This window comes from Cherax quadricarinatus, chromosome 95 (genome assembly GCF_038502225.1).
Source record: "Cherax quadricarinatus isolate ZL_2023a chromosome 95, ASM3850222v1, whole genome shotgun sequence".
NCBI lineage: Eukaryota > Metazoa > Arthropoda > Malacostraca > Decapoda > Parastacidae > Cherax > Cherax quadricarinatus.
The window spans coordinates 4,603,847-4,621,607 of record NC_091386.1 but is presented as its reverse complement, the minus strand read 5'-3'; the positions used below and the strand labels follow the sequence as shown (position 1 = coordinate 4,621,607).

General features: G+C 43.6%; 1 protein-coding gene across 3 annotated transcripts in view; it reads right to left on the bottom strand.

The window, feature by feature from the left end:
* Positions 1 to 518: 518 nt before the first annotated feature.
* LOC128703872 (uncharacterized) overlaps positions 519 to 17,761 on the bottom strand; it is a 103,353-nt gene continuing 86,110 nt past the window's right edge. For 2 of the 3 annotated variants that reach the window (XM_053798718.2, XM_070104903.1), the window contains one exon: positions 519 to 7,681. In XM_053798718.2, coding sequence (XP_053654693.1) covers positions 7,581 to 7,681 — 101 coding nt within the window. In that variant the 3' untranslated portion in view covers positions 519 to 7,580. The remainder of the gene's footprint in view (positions 7,682 to 17,761) is intronic. The other variant, XR_008409378.2, reaches the window with a different exon arrangement.

The following is a 17,761-nucleotide window of genomic DNA, read 5'->3' as shown; positions in this document are numbered from 1 at the left end:
TCCTGCAATATCCTGGCTGGCTAACCCTCCCTACCTTGGGTTATCCAGCAGTTAACCCTCCCTATCCTGCAATATCCTGGCTGGCTAACCCTCCCTACCTTGGGTTATCCAGCAGTTAACCCTCCCTATCCTGCAATATCCTGGCTGGCTAACCCTCCCTAACTTGGGTTATCCAGCAGTTAACCCTCCCTATCCTGCAATATCCTGGCTGGCTAACCCTCCCTACCTTGGGTTATCCAGCAGTTAACCCTCCCTATCCTGCAATATCCTGGCTAGCTAACCTTCCCTACCCCAGGTTATCCTGGCTGGCTAACCCTCCCTACCTTGGGTTATCCAGCAGTTAACCCTCCCTATCCTGCAATATCCTGGCTGGCTAACCCTCCCTACCCCCAGGTTATCCTGGCTGGCTGGCTAACCCTCCCTACCCCCAGGTTATCCTGGCTGGCTAACCTTTCAGGCTAAAAATCCAAACAAATCTTAACTTAGTCCTTCAGGCATCAGGAAAGTAACACAAAATCACATTGATTTTTTTTTATTTTTCGATTCCTCATCATTTATTTACAATAATTTTGACATAATTTGGACATTACTCTTATTTACAATAATGTATACATATATTACTACGAATTCTACAATCTTCAATGAGATCAGCGACTGAAGTTCTTCTCTGAACTTCGTAAGGAGAATGGCCGAATTTGCACACATTCTCCATTGTCAAACCTATAACAGCTTTGGAAGACAATGGTACAAAAATAATACTACTATTAGGGAATTTAGTACAGCACTGTGAAGGCATGGAATCAAAAGTTATTTTAAAAATGATAAAACGCGAATTATGCGTTACTTTTCGAGACTGACCAGAAGTGTTGATCTAGTCGAGCAGTTCACAAGGCTTGTTTCAAATTTTTCATTCGTCTGTACTCTCTTGACTGTCGTGAAAAAGTGAAATTTGTGAATGTGTACAAGCCCCCCCAAAAATACAATACCCTTATTGTATTACGTAATTTAGAAGATACAATGAACATTAAAATGGTATAAAATACCGACAGATTGTTAGGTAAGACACATATGCAACAGTTAGGTGTCTTTGTTTCGAAACGTTTCGCCTACACAGTAGGCTTCTTCAGTCGAGTACAGAAAAGTTGATAGAAGTAGAAGATACTTGAAGACGATGTAATCAGTCCATCACCCTTAAAGTTTTGAGGTGGTCAGTCCCTCAGACAACGGAACAATGCTCTTCTCCAGACTGAGGGACTGAGGGACTGACCACCTCAAAACTTTAAGGGTGATGGACTGATTACATCGTCTTCAAGTATCTTCTGCTTCTATCAACTTTTCTGTACTCAACTGAAGAAGCCTACTGTGTAGGCGAAACGTTTCGAAATAAAGATACCTAACTGTTGCATATGTGTCTTACCCACAGAAGATACAATGCCAAGCGTGTACAAAGGAACAAACAATTTCAAGCACTGAAAATTTTAGAAATCACACAATAGCTTCACTGAAGGTTTTTTCTAAGCTAAAATTTGGTGTCCTAGATTAATCCTTGCACAATTTCCTCCCTTGAGAGTATAAAATGACAGCCTGCCATATTAACAACAAGAAACATGGCCGACAAACACCATATGGAGCAAGCTCGTTTGACAATGTAACATTCCAAACAGCGTTTTATCGTGTAGTGACAAAGTTAATAACGATGGTACAAACACCAGGACAAATATTTATCAAGTCTTAGTAAGGTCCACAATGGGTGAAACATCAGCTGTATCAAGGAGCAGCCAAGGTAGCCTAGCCCCTCCTTCCATATTATCATTATTAGTCAAAACTAAGCACTAAACCCACAAGGGAGCCTCCTTCCATAAAAGAAAACTCCATGTAATGAACCTCTATATAACTAACCTTGGAAATACAGAAACAAAATCAAGCTAGGCAAGTAGATTTGGAAACTATGGACAAAGTCCCTTGGGTATAGAATTGTATGTAATGTTTACAATCTTCTCTATTCACTACAACAGTTATTACTAATCATCCACTTTCCCCTATTAGTCCATTATTAAATGCATAACCAAGTATTGTCCTTTTATGTAAATTGTATCATATAGAAATGTTTGAATTTTGAATTTTAAATGCTGAGGTTGTAAAAATCCTGGAGCTGGCCTGGTCAAGCATTGTTCTGGGGGGGGGCACTGACCCCTGGAACACCAGGTAGACTCCCTCTCCAAAAGGTTTATTTATTACAAATCATCTGTTTCCCCATATTTGTACATTAATGCAGAGGTAAAAATTCTGGAGTTCCCAGCCAGAGTAGAAACATTGGACTTGTTTCTTTCCACCTGTTGTCTATGTTCCCCATCAGTAAAATGGGTACCTGGGTGTTAGTCGACTGGTGTGGGTCGCATCCTGGGACACTGACCTAAGGAGGCCTGGTCACAGACCGGGCCGCGGGGGCGTTGACCCCCGGAACTCTCTCCAGAAACCTCTCCCCTCAAGAAAGGTTCCTTGATGTTGGTGAGGGGCTCTTGATTTAGGGAATTGGATCTGTGCTCTAGTTCCCCGAATTAAGCCTGAATGCCTTCCACATCCCCCCCCAGGCACTGTATAATCCTCCGGGTTTAGCGCTTCCCCCTTGATTATAATAATAATAATAATCCAGAAACCTCTTGTACGAAAGGGTTTTTCTCTTTGAGTGTCTTCGTGTTGTTTATCAAGTCACAATGAAGCTGTTTGAAAGAACATGTCGTCTCTAAGGATCTGCTATGTTCATATCCCTACCATACATGTTGTCGACAAGTCTTGCCTCTCAACAGTGAAGATCTCTTTACGACTTAACATTTGGCACTCAAGGTTAACTCTCTCGTTAAACTTACACACACCAACTCGTTATATTGTTCACGTGAATCGAACGCGTCCCACTACAGGGACACGTTCAAACGCCATTTTTTTTTACATTCTTAAAACATTTTGGTTTTATCTTTTTGACTTTGAGCAATATATGTTAAGTTACCATTATAGAAGTACATGCTAAATTCCTGGCAACTACTTAAAAAAAAAGACAAAAAAGGGAAAATAAACCTTATTTTCGATAATCTAACAAAAAACATTTCATAAACTTTTGGTACAACTAAGAATGGAAATTCTTTTGTTTCCCCTGCAAACTTAAGTCTCATCTTCGACAAGGCTAGGGAAAAAATTCAGAAAAAAAGTAGAGAGAAAAACTTAATTACATAATTCTAAAAAAAAAGGAACAGGTACTAAAACATATTGGTTTTTTTAGTTGAAAAATGCTAAAACAAAATAAGCAGGAGGTTTACATTATCCTTTTACAATTTTGAACTAGGAATATAGTGGTTAATGAAGAAAATGTCGACTCGTTTTTAATTCTTAACAACATTTCTTGTTTCTGTCACGCTTTCTAAGTAGGCCTGCCAAACAAGCCAAATTTTTAATTTATTTTTAATAAAAAAATAGGCATCGCGGAGAAATTTTCACATGTATAAACATGGTATATACATTTTATATCCACAAAAAACAATTTGGCACTCTAGCCTTATTAATATTTATGTATCCTAGCAACTATTCAGTCTACTTAACCGTGGCAAAGTTAGCTAAATTTTAGCTATTATTAATTTTGTGATATACAAATTTAAGTCGTTATTGCCAAATTAATAAGTAAGCATTACTTGCCATCATCTCTGCTAACCAGACTCGGCTGACAGGTACTACCCAAAAGCACGACATTGACATACATATGTTATATTCAATAGCTTTGTGTACCTGAGGTTTACTCGATTTAACAATTACGAAAATGATTGTCAGTGTTAGGTGCAGAAACTCTGATAAATCAACGAAATGTAAAAGGACGAAGGTAGATGGGGAGAAACGGAAAGGGACCAACACATGTGGGAGCTATTCCAAACTCGATGTCCTATGAGTATTTTAAGTTAAATAAAAATAACTGGGTATTATAGTGAAGGTAACGATTGTGGCAGTGACCATATGACGCGTGAATGCAACAGCTCCTCCTCTTCTAATCTTGAAGCCTAAGAACTGAATTTACTAACTACTAAAACAGAAATTCTGCCATTCTCTTGCCACTGCCCTATTCTTAGCCTCCCAATGAATACCCTCCACCTAGAAACTGGCTTCATGGAAATGCATTTTCAAATGTTTCATTTTTCTTTTGTCTTGGTCAAGGGGTATGGAGGGAGCCTAGTGGTTGGGTGTGACAAGAGAATAAGAGAGAACTTCTGCACTGGGTAAACTGGTTATATCCTGGTTAAAACTATTGTCGGCGTGGAAGCAAGGCGGTGTATGGACAGCAATAGGCTACATGCGTAGGGCTCTTAACCTGTTTGTGTGTCATGGCACAAGGCTTCTGAACTAAGCAAGGTATAATTCCTGTGGCATAAGCTTTATGCTTTAAGGAATACACTATACATTTAAGTTGTTTAAACAAGATTCAGAGCCTTTTAAACAGGTAGTAAGACTTTCCCATGGGCTCACTGCCACAATGACAAGGCCATGGGCTCACTGCCATGTGGCTCTGCCACAAAGACAAGGCCATGGGGCTGTGCCAGATTGACAAGGCCATGGGCTCTGCCACAATGACAAGGCCATGGGCTCTGTCACAATGACAAGGCCATGGGCTCTGCCACAATGACAAGGCCATGGGGCTGTGCCAGATTGACAAGGCCATGGGCTCTGCCACAATGACAAGGCCATGGGCTCTGCCACAATGACAAGGCCATGGGCTCTGTCACAATGACAAGGCCATGGGCTCTGCCACAATGACAAGGCCATGGGCTCTGTCACAATGACAAGGCCATGGGCTCTGCCACAAAGACAAGGCCATGGGGCTGTGCCACAATGACAAGGCCATGAGCTCTGCCACAATGACAAGGCCATGGGCTCACTGCCACAATGACAAGGCCATGGGCTCTGCCACAATGACAAGGCCATGGGCTCTGTCACAATGACAAGGCCATGGGCTCACTGCCACAATGACAAGGCCATGGGCTCACTGCCACAATGACAAGGCCATGGGCTCACTGCCACAATGACAAGGCCATGGGCTCACTGCCACAATGACAAGGCCATGGGCTCACTGCCACAATGACAAGGCCATGGGCTCTGCCACAATGACAAGGCCATGGGCTCACTGCCACAATGACAAGGCAGAACAGACATGTCGAAAACCCCACTCAACATGGCAGAAACTGGAGGCTTCTGTGATGTGTAGTACAGACTTACGAAGCCAAGCGTGTTACCCACGTGTGTGTGGGGAACAACATTCACAGAGTACGACAACTGTCAGTAGCATAAGCGGGGGTTAAGTTGAGTATCGCTACTTAATTTACTGTTACATGACAACAGGAGAGTCAAGGTTTGTATCGAACTCTCAAGCAGAGCTACACAGCGCTTTACATTCAGAATATACACAAGGCAAGTTAATAAATATGTCAAAGAAGATACTTAAAAAAAAAAAACTTTTAAATTCTCTTCAGTAGGTCTAAAACTGAGGAAAAAAACTATGTATGAAGTATAACTGACAATTGTAATTGGTTGAATTAAACACTGGCTCTTAGTCTCGTCAAAAGGGACATTATTATTCCTACCTGCAATGATAAAAAAGATGGGGAGAGCCGGGAAGTTTAAAACAATCGATCACAGCATTAAAAGGTAGCGCTGCTTCTAAAAAAATGAGATCATTTGTTCGACAACTTGTAATCTTTGTATCGTTATATCAAAAGGCAGGTAACTGTCAAGCCTAAAAAACAAACATAAATCCAATTCTGGACAAACCCTCTCCACCAGGAAAATGACCCCATAGCTAACTGTAAGTCCAACTATTGTCGACTAAATGCTGCACCAGGACAGAGTACGAAGTCTATTAGGACCAACTGTTGCTGGTGCATGGATGGATGGGTGGATAGGGGATATGTAGTGCTGCTGGGATATACAAACTGCTTATTTGGTGGGATCTACAATACTTGAAAGCAGAAATGGCAGCAAGGAGAAAAAAAAAACAGAGGTGATATAGCAGTGGAGAACAAATTACCCTTGGTGGATAATGAGAACTTGGAATACCAAGGCATAACATCAAGCTGGAGACCAAGGAGACCAAGGAGACCATGTCCTAAGCATTACAGTACAAAGAAATCTGGTATTCTTGCACTATCTGATTGCTGTAGTTACTAGTCCTCTACCCTTGTCTCTAGTGACTTCATCTGGGGTCAACTTTCCTTGATATATAACTTGTACCAGGGACATACAGGGCGGTCACTACGATCACAACGACGTAGTTTGCTCGAGGAGAATGTAGGCCTACGAGGCGTGACGGGTGGGCCGTGAGCAAACTGTTAACATGTGTGGGCCGCTGCAGCAGCAGCAGTGATCACAGTGAACGAACTGCACACCTTAGCTCTAGTCCATACTTCTGCTGCAGCTTCGACTGCACACACGACCCAACACAAGTGCAACATCACGCCCATATATTACAATAAATAAAGGAATATGTATCATAAATAATTAAAAAATTTTGTACTGTGAAAGTTACAAATTAATTTGCTCAGGAGCACATTTGAGAAAATATTATAGCTGATGTTCAGAATTGAGATCTGACAATGGTAATCTCTGACAGGAAGGCGCATGTGTGAACCACAACACAAACTGACCCTTGTGTCAGAGTGTCTGAAGGTACACGTCTGCGTGCTCGGGTTGCACCTTCTTCGGGCATATCCGACAACGATCTTTGGATCATGGTAAAGTTTGTAAGAGGGGCCGCCTTGGGGCGGCTGCTGGGACGAGTCATTTACGACCAGCCGCCGGGGTGAGGCCACGCACATAGGCACCATACACACAAGCACACACACATAACTGAGTATGAAATAAATACGTAAGTATTTACAAAAAAATACAATTTTCAGTGAGATCATGGAGTTTTGTGGAGGTCCCAGACTGCAGTGCTGGAATGGTGGGTCAGTTGAGGCGGGTGGGGACATAGTATGTAGGCAGACAGCCAATAGCTTCACTCAAGCATCTCTCCCAGTCTGTAATGTGTCCTGAGCACCAGAAACGCCATCTTACCACACTAAACACCCTCACCGGTTGTCTCCCACTGGTCGCCAGAGCTACTGTCCCTCTCCAGCAGCAGCCACAGGGAAGAAAGAAGCATGAGATCTGGTCAACGCCATATATATGAGCCGAGGCACGAGGGCTAGACATAACACTTGTACACATCGTCAAGCTGCTTCACAGACGCCTAAGCCTCACCCCATCAACTTCTCCATCACACACACTGGACAGGGAAGCCATTAGCCAGTCTTCACACTTTAAATGCAACTTGGGCGTAAGCCTGTCGACTGACATTTCTCACACCCGTTGCATAGTGGTGCTGTCTGCACAAACGTGTGGAAAGTCATCAATGGAGAACTGTCGTGCCTGCAGGAGCAAGGAGGGTATTGACGGCGACCTGCCACTGCCTGCAGGAGCGATGAAGTCCTCGATCAATTCCATTCTTGTAGCACCTACAGGAGTGTTGGATGACCACGATGAGGCAGGCGTCTTGTCGTGAGCGTGTGTTAAGAGGATGTGGTCTTGGGGCGCTTCACCAAGGCTGGTGGCTGCTCCTCCTCCAGTTTGGCGCTCGCCACTCGCTTCGACTTCTGAATCTTCATGAAGTCTGTAAAGAAAAAATTAAATATTAACCCAGAGGCTCTCAATTTTTGAGTTTTCTTATGCAGTCTCAAAATATTAGCAATGACTGTTTAACCACACATCCAACATCTCATTCCACTGTTGCAATAACTTCAACAAAATCAATCAACATTAAAATGGTATAAAATACCGACAGGTTGTTAGGTAAGACACATATGCAACAGTTAGGTATCTTTATTTCGAAACGTTTCGCCTACACAGTAGGCTTCTTCAGTCGAGTACAGAAAAGTTGATAGAAGTAGAAGATACTTGAAGACGATGTAATCAGTCCATCACCCTTAAAGTTTTGAGGTGGTCAGTCCCTCAGTCTGGAGAAGAGCATTGTTCCATGGAACAATGCTCTTCTCCAGACTGAGGGACTGAGGGACTGACCACCTCAAAACTTTAAGGGTGATGGACTGATTACATCGTCTTCAAGTATCTTCTACTTCTATCAACTTTTCTGTACTTGACTGAAGAAGCCTACTGTGTAGGCGAAACGTTTCGAAATAAAGATACCTAACTGTTGCATGTGTGTCTTACCTAACAACAAAATCAATCAACATTACAAAATTAATAGATATCATCTATACTAAATACAAACTGACCTAAAATACTACAAACAGTAGAAAAATTAGCCAATTATACATTACTAAAATTGGTGAAAAAAAACTTTGGATTCCGTATTAATTTGCAAAAAAAATAAATCACAAGATAAAATTAAAAAAAAGCGGAACCTCGAATTTTGGCCAAAATTCGTTGCAGAAGGCTGTTCAAGTGCCGATATTGAACGAATTTGTTCCCATAAGGAATATGTAATGTAAATTAGATTAATCCGCTTCAGACCCCCAAAAATACATTTACAAAAGCACTTACAAAAATACACTTACATAATTGATCAAGTTTGGGAGCTTTTCGAAATTCGAGGTACCATTGTGTTTACCTTTCAGAATGTTTGTCTTTTTTGACCTACAGTTTTAAAAAATGTAAAAAGGAAAAAGGAAATACAATTTTAAAATTGTTCCTGATGTGAATTAGCTAGAAGTGTAAAAGGATAATCAGTAACATCCAGTCAGGTCTCTTAAAAATCCTCTCCAGCACATATTAGCAAGTAATACAAAGGCCTTGACAGTTGCTGTATTTTCTTGACTCGCAAAATTGTGATGACACGATTGCAAACAAACCACCGTACGGGTGGGAACTGAACTCATGGCAAGCGTGTGGTAAAACTCCAGGCTAGTGTGTAAGCCACTGGGTCAGCTGGCTACAATAAGGTTCATCCAACTAGGTATATTTATACACCATAGGAAGGTTAGCATGGGCCACCACTGTCACCACAAATGCAAGTTTTTACAGATGAATCTCCTACCAGTGTGGCCATGCAGACAGACGATTATTATAGACCCCGCCTCCACCTGCTTCACGTCACCTCACTACAGTATATAAGCCACGTCTACGGCCCTATGCTGTACATTCTACAAGATTGATGGACTGAACACATCGACTCCAGGCTGAGGGACTGATTACCTCATTCTCCTCCTCTCCTTACGCCTTCCTCTTTGTATTGGACTGATGAAGCCACTGTGTGGCGAAACGTTTCCTAAATAAAGATTCCCATATGCTGCGTAAGTGTCTCAATCTTCAAGTATTATTATACAGCCTTTCCTCACTTAGCGACGTACTCGTTTACTGACGACTCAGACTTGCAATGGGCTCTTTGACCAGTATTCATACCAAACTAATGTATGTTAGAGCTGATTTCCTCTATTCTGTTTATTACAATATACAGTATACTACTGTATAAACATTTGAAAATATACTAGAAATTCTATAAATGCCGCAAAGGTGACATTAAAATAATAATAAAGATGGCTGACACAAACCCACTACCATTATGGTATGCTCCTCACTTACCGACGAATTCGTTTACCAAAGAGGTCTTAGGAACGGAACTCTGTTGTTAAGTGAGGCTGTGGCTGACAGAATCTCCACGACTATGGTGCTGTTCGCACCTACTCCTAGGTTGAGGGACTGATTACCTCATCTTCTGTACATAGTTCTACTGTCTTCAAGTTATGTCCTAGAATTTGTATTGATAAAGCCACTGGATGGCGAAATGTCTACAATAAAGATACCCAGATGTTGCACATGTGTCTTACTCTCATCAAGTGAGGCTGTATACAAGAAGGCCCCATTTTACAGTGCTTTGCTTTACAGTATTTTGCTAATGCAAAGGTTTTCATCAATTATACCCATTTTTCAATCATTCATTCAGACTTCTTACAATAAATATATTTACCATTCACTATAAGCTAAGGACAAAAATACCACAGAGTAATATGTGTAGTACTGTATATGGCCTGGTGGTTAACGCTCTGGCTTCACACGGTGAGGGCCTGGGTTCGATTCCCAGCCAGAGTAGAAACATTGGACGTGTTTCTTTCCATCTGTTGTCTATGTTCCCCATCAGTAAAATGGGTACCTGGGTGTTAGTCGACTGGTGTGGGTCGCATCCTGGGACACTGACCTAAGGAGGCCTGGTCACAGACCGGGCCGCGGGGGCGTTGACCCCCGGAACTCTCTCCAGATAAACTCCAGATAGCCCCATTGCTCACTTAATATATGATAGTGTAATCAGGCTTTTATATGCATTTGATAGCGAGAGAAAAAAAAAGGGGGGGGGGGGTTATGATTCACTTTACAGCAGTAGCCTAGAGCTTCGCCTGCTGTATAACTGGGGCCCTCCTGTAAGTACATAACATTATATCATACTGAAATAAATTATTATTATTAATATAAAGGAGTAGAGGAGGGATGCTGAGGGATGATGAGCCTCACACGAGATGAACCATCCCTAATTAAGTGCGTGAGCCCCAAGGTTGTCATGTCCTCCCTCCAGCTGATGCAACAGCTGTTTGTTGCAACCCACCCATCCCCCTCCCAAACACACCCATGCTGCCCTCCCTCTCCCAAACACAGGCATGATGCCCCCATCTCCTTCACACTGCCACCCACATCCCCCTCCCAAACAGTTATGCTGCCTCATCTCCCTCACACTGCCACCCTCACCCCCTCCCAAACACACCCATGCTGACCCCCTCCCTCACATTCCCAACCCATCCCCCTCCCTAACATGACCATGCCTCCTCCCTCACTCTGCCACACCCCCTCCACCACAGCCAATCCCCCCTTAAATCTATTATTGATTCTGGGGATTATCTCCCCCTCCCATCCTGGCTTAAAGGGCTTCTTAAGCCATCCTACAGTACAGCTTTACACTGGGCCAGGCCTGTCTGGTCAATCAGACTGTTGCTGCTGGCAGCTGGCTGGTCCCACACATCCATCACAGCCTGGTTGATCCTGCTCTTGGTGAAGGAAACTCTTCAAGACTTCCACACTTGTTCCTGCAAAATCTAAGTACAGAGCATCCAGGATGTGATGACTGTGAAATGAGGGGCTGCCAACAAGAAGGAAGCCTGGCCTGAAGCAGGGCTGCTGGGGGTACCCTATCAATACCGGTATTGGGTATATCATAGGAGGATGCCGGGGTTTCACAAGTGCAGCAGTGTACAATATAACCTCTCAAGAGAGGCTCCTCACTGCCAGCTGGCACTCAGCTCACACACTGAGATCTGGAGGTCAATTCCTGGTACAGCTGGAAAATATTAGGACATGTTTCCCTAAGACACCTGCTGTCCATGTTCACCTAGCAGTGAAATAGGTACCTGGGTGTTAGTGGACTGGTGTGGGTCACATCATGGGACAGAACTGAACTAATTTGCCTGAAATGCTCTGTGTAAGAAGTGGCTTTCTATAAAGTAGTATGTCACTGATGTCAGATTTGGTCTGTATACCTTGTACATGTACTTGTACAAATAAAGATATGTTTAAAGGAATTAACTCTGAACCCAAGTGCCTCTCATCCTCCTAGGCACTGTATGACTTATACCCTTCCTGCTCTACTTTTCGTTGGTGTGACTTTGTAAATGGTCCAAGGCTCTGGTGGCCTGGTGTTTAACGCTCTCGCTTCACACGGCGAGGGTCTGGGTTCGATTCCCAGCCAGAGTAGAAACATTGGACGTGTTTCTTTCCACCTGTTGTCTATGTTCCCCATCAGTAAAATGGGTACCTGGGTGTTAGTCGACTGGTGTGGGTCGCATCCTGGGACACTGACCTAAGGAGGCCTGGTCACAGACCGGGCCGCGGGGGCGTTGACACCCGGAACTCTCTCCAGATAAACTCCAGATAAATTCAGACCAAAATGTCATCGTAAGCTCCTCTCTTCTATGTGTGGGTTATCTATGTACTGTATGACCTGCATGGGCTTGTACCACATAAATGCAATTCACAACATCATATCAACTTAGGAGGAAGGGGAACCAGCAGAGGTATTAAGCTAGGCTTACATTAAGTCTATAGTTGCCCTGTCAACTGGGTCTGAAGTCCAGATTTATACCATCGCCAGCATGTTCTCACACCATGAGTGACACTCTAGCATGTTTGAATGATTCCTGGTTAGGTTCCGCAACCAATCAGCTACTGTCTTGTAAAGTAAAAGGACACAAGTGCAACTAATGTGACATTTATTGTAGCAACGTTTCGCTCTCCAGGAGCTTTATCAAGCCATTACAAACAATACATGGACACAGAGGGTATATAAAGGCTCAGAGTGAGGTGAATACTAGTGAGGTACCATTTCGATGTTCACTAGTGGTAGTAGTAGTAGTAGTAGTAGTGGTAGTGACAAAAGCAATTAATTCGTACATGAGTAAAAGGATATAAAAGCTATTACTTGGGTAACAAGTAATAGCTTTTTTTAGTAATAGCTATTTTTATGTTACCCAAGTAATAGCTTTTATATCCTTTTACTCATGTACGAATTAATTGCTTTTGTCACTACCACTACTACCACCACCACTAGTGAACATCGAAATGGTACCTCACTAGTATTCACCTCACTCTGAGCCTTTATATACCCTCTGTGTCCATGTATTGTTTGTAATGGCTTGATAAAGCTCCTGGAGAGCGAAACGTTGCTACAATAAATGTCACATTAGTTGCACTTGTGTCCTTTTACTTTACATATTGTCGGTAATTCTACCAACAAAATTACAGGCATGTCCCGGTTTTGCGGCAGGTTAGGTTCCGGACTATTGCTGTAAAGTGAAAACTGCCGTAAAGTGAGACACAGACCATTTTTTTTCACTTTCAAACGCATACAAACGACTGACAACAAGTTTACACTATCACATATTAACCCGTAAACAGTCCAAGCAGATCTACCTCCACATGTATAGTGCTACAAAAGTATATCAAAATTTTTTTACACATTTTCAAATGGTAAATTAGACACATGTGCAACTCTTGGGTATCTTTATTGAGGAAACGTTTCGCCACACAGTGGCTTCATCAGTCCATACAAAGGAGAATCTTGAAGAACAGGAGGAGAATGAGGTAATCAGTCCCTCAACCTTGAGTCGATGTGTTCAGTCCATCAATCTTGAGTAGAATCGACTCAAGATTGATGGACTGATTCCCTCATTCTCCTCCTGTTCTTCAAGTTTCTCCTACGTATGGACTGATGAAGCCACTGTGTGGCGAAACGTTTCCTCAATAAAGATACCCAAGAGTTGCACATGTGTCTAATTTAACATGTCGGTTCTCTGAACCATTCATCTACAAAATTCAAATGTTGAAAAAACGTATATATACGTTTGGACCGTTTACGAGTTAAATGAGCAACAGAGCTAGGCCTAAAAATGCATATACATTACACACATTATTTGCCCTGAAATATTTTCGTCCTTAGCATATAGTGAGCAGTGAATATATTTACTGTACGAAGTCTGAATTAATGACATAAGAACATAAGAACATAAGAATGTAGGAACACTGCAGAAGGCCTACTGGCCCATACAAGGCAGGTCCTTATCAAAACGACATCTACCTAAAGCTACTCAAGAAACAACTCCCGCACCCCCCAACACCAATCAAACCCAGCCCCTCCCACTCATATATTTGTCCAGTCTCTTCTTAAAGCTACCCAAGGTCCTAGCCTCTATCACCCCACTGGGAAGACTGTTCCACGCATCTACAACTCTGTTAGAAAACCAGTACTTACCTATGTCCTTTCTAAATCTAAATTTATCCAACTTAAATCCATTATTCCTGGTTCTTACCTGGTTCGACACCCTCAGTACTTTATTAATAGATAGAATTGAGAACTGCTGTATTAGTGAAACGCTGTAAAGTGAGACCCTCCTGTATGAACATTCGTTGTAATAGTTTTGTAGGTTTATAAAGTTAATTTGGAAACAAACTGAGGAAATTACTGTATTAAAATGCTGACATATTGACAACTCTGTGAAACGCAAATCAGTGTCAGGATCAATTAAGTTTTATGGGAATTTGGTTGCCATGGTGAACACTAATTAGTCACTTATGCAGCATATGGGAATCTTTATTCAGGAAACGTTTCGCCACACAGTGGTTTCATCAGTCCAATACAAAGAGGAAGGCGTAAGGAGAGGAGGAGAATGAGGTAATCAGTCCCTCAACCTGGAGTCGATGTGTTCAGTCCATCAATCTTGTAGAATGTCAAACCATTCATCACACACTAATTAGTCAACTCAGACTCCTGAATAATAAGTTCCAAACACGAAGGTAAAGCTTGGAAAGTTCCTGAAGAGTAAGGTCCAAACACAACAATAAAGTTTCTGAAGGTAAAGTTCAGTCTGGCATCACCACCTCGGAGCAACAAGGACACCAACATTATGGTGGAATCATTACCCTCCCATGGGTGGGTCAGAACCACCCTCGTATACCCTCTGCCCCCCCCCCCCCGTGAGTGGGTTAGGACCCAACCTCGTATATCCCCCCATGGGTGGGGTGGGACCACCCTCGTATCCCCCCATTGGTGGGTTAGGACCAGAGAATAACACACCGTGGCCGTGGCCGCTAGCGGCTCTTGTGTCCCTTTCTTCCGGAAGGCAACACCCCAGCTAGTGTGCAATATATATCAACAGGTGAAAAAGTATTTCCTCTAGTTGTACATCGACACCATGCCCAGCCCTTCTAGGGTAGGGTAGGTGCCTGAGCCCGAGCCTTTAGCTCATAAGACTGTCATTCCCATTTGCCCCCTTGGGGCGGGGATGGCAGACCAGAGAGGCCTAGCTTGTGGCTAGGCCTGGGGACAGTTGGTCCCAAAGATGAGGAGGTACTTGTGCCTCCTCCCATGGGAGACTTAGGTCTCAGACACTCCCTAAAGAGGGAGCCAAGGCCGGGCCACCACTTGGAAAAGGCCCGGGCCGGGAGAATACCGGCTAATCTTTAATAATAATAATAATAATAACTCTAGTTGTATACATATGTATGTATAACATATAGGGTTAAAACTCATTCTTAAAAGTTGTGGGGTAAGCCAGTGGAAGGCTTTGGTAAGATGGCCAAAAGCTCCAGCTGTGGATTATCATATAACTAAGACCCCTGTCAGGAAACACTTGTCCTGTTTCCTGACGAATCTAATACCTCCCTCTGGTTGTATACACATGTATAACATACAGGGTTATAATCATAGCTATAACTTTTAAGGGAATGGAGTGGTAAGCCAGCAGAAGGCCTCTGTCAGATGGCCAAAAGCTCCAGATGCGAGTCATCACATGACCCGCGTCAGGAAGAACTTGTCCTGTTTACCTGGAATATACCTGGAGAGGGATTGAGGAATCAAAGCCCCCTTACCTAACCTAACCTCTGGCTGTATATATACCCCAAAGGTGTATGTGTACCTCTCACATGGATATACACCGAGGTGTATTTTCCCGTGATGCTTGTACTTAAACCCAGATTTTAGAAGTCAAAAATCTTTGGTGGTGGAAATACGCTTTAAACTCCAATACCTGGTAATATGTTTTAAACCCCATTAACCATTAGCTTTAAACCCCATTAACCATCAGTTTTATACCCCCATAAACATTAGTTTTAAACCCCCATTAACCATTAGTTTTAAACCCCATTAACCATTAGTTTTAAACTCCATTAGCCATTAGTTTTAAACCCCATTAATCGTTAGTATGTTTTAAACCCCATTAACCAACCTATATTACAGTGTATATATGCTAAAAGCATATATACACTATTGTATATATGCTACAATAGTGTATATATGCTAAAAGCATATATACGCTATTGTAGGTATTACTGTATCCCTGACTGATGGCGGAGAGGTGACAGGCAGCCTTAATGACCCTCACCTCAATGCTTCATTTTAAAAGCCTAATTATTAAGCTTTAGGTCGTTGTTCCACCACTGCTGTTAGTCCCACCACTGCTGTTAATCCTACCACTGCTGTTAGTCCCACCACTGCTGTTAATCCTACCACTGCTGTTAGTCCCACCACTGCTGTTAGTCCCACCACTGCTGTTAGTCCTACCACTGCTGTTAGTCCCACCACTGCTGTTAGTCCTACCACTGCTGTTAGTCCTACCACTGCTGTTAGTCCCACCACTGCTGTTAGTCCTACCACTGTTGTTAGTCCCACCACTGCTGTTAGTGCCACTATTGTTAGTTCCACCACTGTTGTTAGTCCCACCACTGCTGTTAGTCCCACCACTGCTGTTAGTGCCATCACTGCTGTTGGTCCCCCACTACTGTTAGTCCTACCACTGCTGTTAATTCCACTGTTAGTCCCATCACTGGCCTGCAACACGATACCATATAATCTCGTCTAACACACGTACAAATTTCAACGTGTTCTCCTTACTCTTGGCTACCGCGTCCCCAGACGTGTCAAAACAGTATATATGATTAAATATGCATCTTACGAGATTTATTTTGCTTCAAGATAGTGTTAGCCTTTAAGGAGAATGTTAAGAAACTGACGGTAGTTTACGGTAGTTTACCTTGCTTTAGTGACCTGTTTTCTTCAGTAGTGAGGGTTGACTTGTGTAAAACACTGCCAGTCCCCAACCCAAACACTGCCAGTCCCCAACCCAAACACTGCCAGTCCCCAACCCAAACACTGCCAGTTCCCAGCCCAAACACTGCCAGTCCCCAGAACAAACACTGCCAGTCCCCAGCCCAAACACTGCCAGTCCCCAACCCAAACACTACCAGTCCCCAGCCCAAACACTACCAGTCCCCAACCCAAACACTACCAGTCCCCAACCCAAACACTACCAGTCCCCAACCTAAACAGTTCCAGTCCCCAACCCAAACACTACCAGTCCCCAACCCAAACACTACCAGTCCCCAGCCCAAACACTACCAGTCCCCAACCCAAACACTACCAGTCCCCAACCCAAACACTACCAGTCCCCAACCTAAACAGTTCCAGTCCCCAACCCAAACACTGCCAGTTCCCAACCTAAACACTGCCAGTCCCCAACCCAAACACTTCCAGTCCCCAACCCAAACACTGCCAGTCCCCAGCCCAAACACTACCAGTCCACAACCCAAACACTGCCAGTTCCCAACCTAAACACTGCCAGTCCCCAACCCAAACACTGCCAGTCCCCAGCCCAAACACTGCCAGTCCCCAACCCAAACACTGCCAGTCCCCAGCCCAAACACTGCCAGTCCCCAGCCCAAACACTGCCAGTCCCCAGCCCAAACACTGCCAGTCCCCAACCCAAACACTGCCAGTCCCCAACCCAAACACTACCAGTCCCCAACCCAAACACTACCAGTCCCCAACCTAAACACTACCAGTCCCCAACCCAAACACTACCAGTCCCCAACCTAAACAGTTCCAGTCCCCAACCCAAACACTGCCAGTTCCCAACCTAAACACTGCCAGTCCCCAACCCAAACACTTCCAGTCCCCAACCCAAACACTGCCAGTCCCCAGCCCAAACACTACCAGTCCCCAACCCAAACACTGCCAGTTCCCAACCTAAACACTGCCAGTCCCCAACCCAAACACTGCCAGTCCCCAGCCCAAACACTGCCAGTCCCCAACCCAAACACTTCCAGTCCCCAACCCAAACACTGCCAGTCCCCAGCCCAAACACTACCAGTCCCCAACCCAAACACTACCAGTCCCCAACCCAAACACTGCCAGTCCCCAACC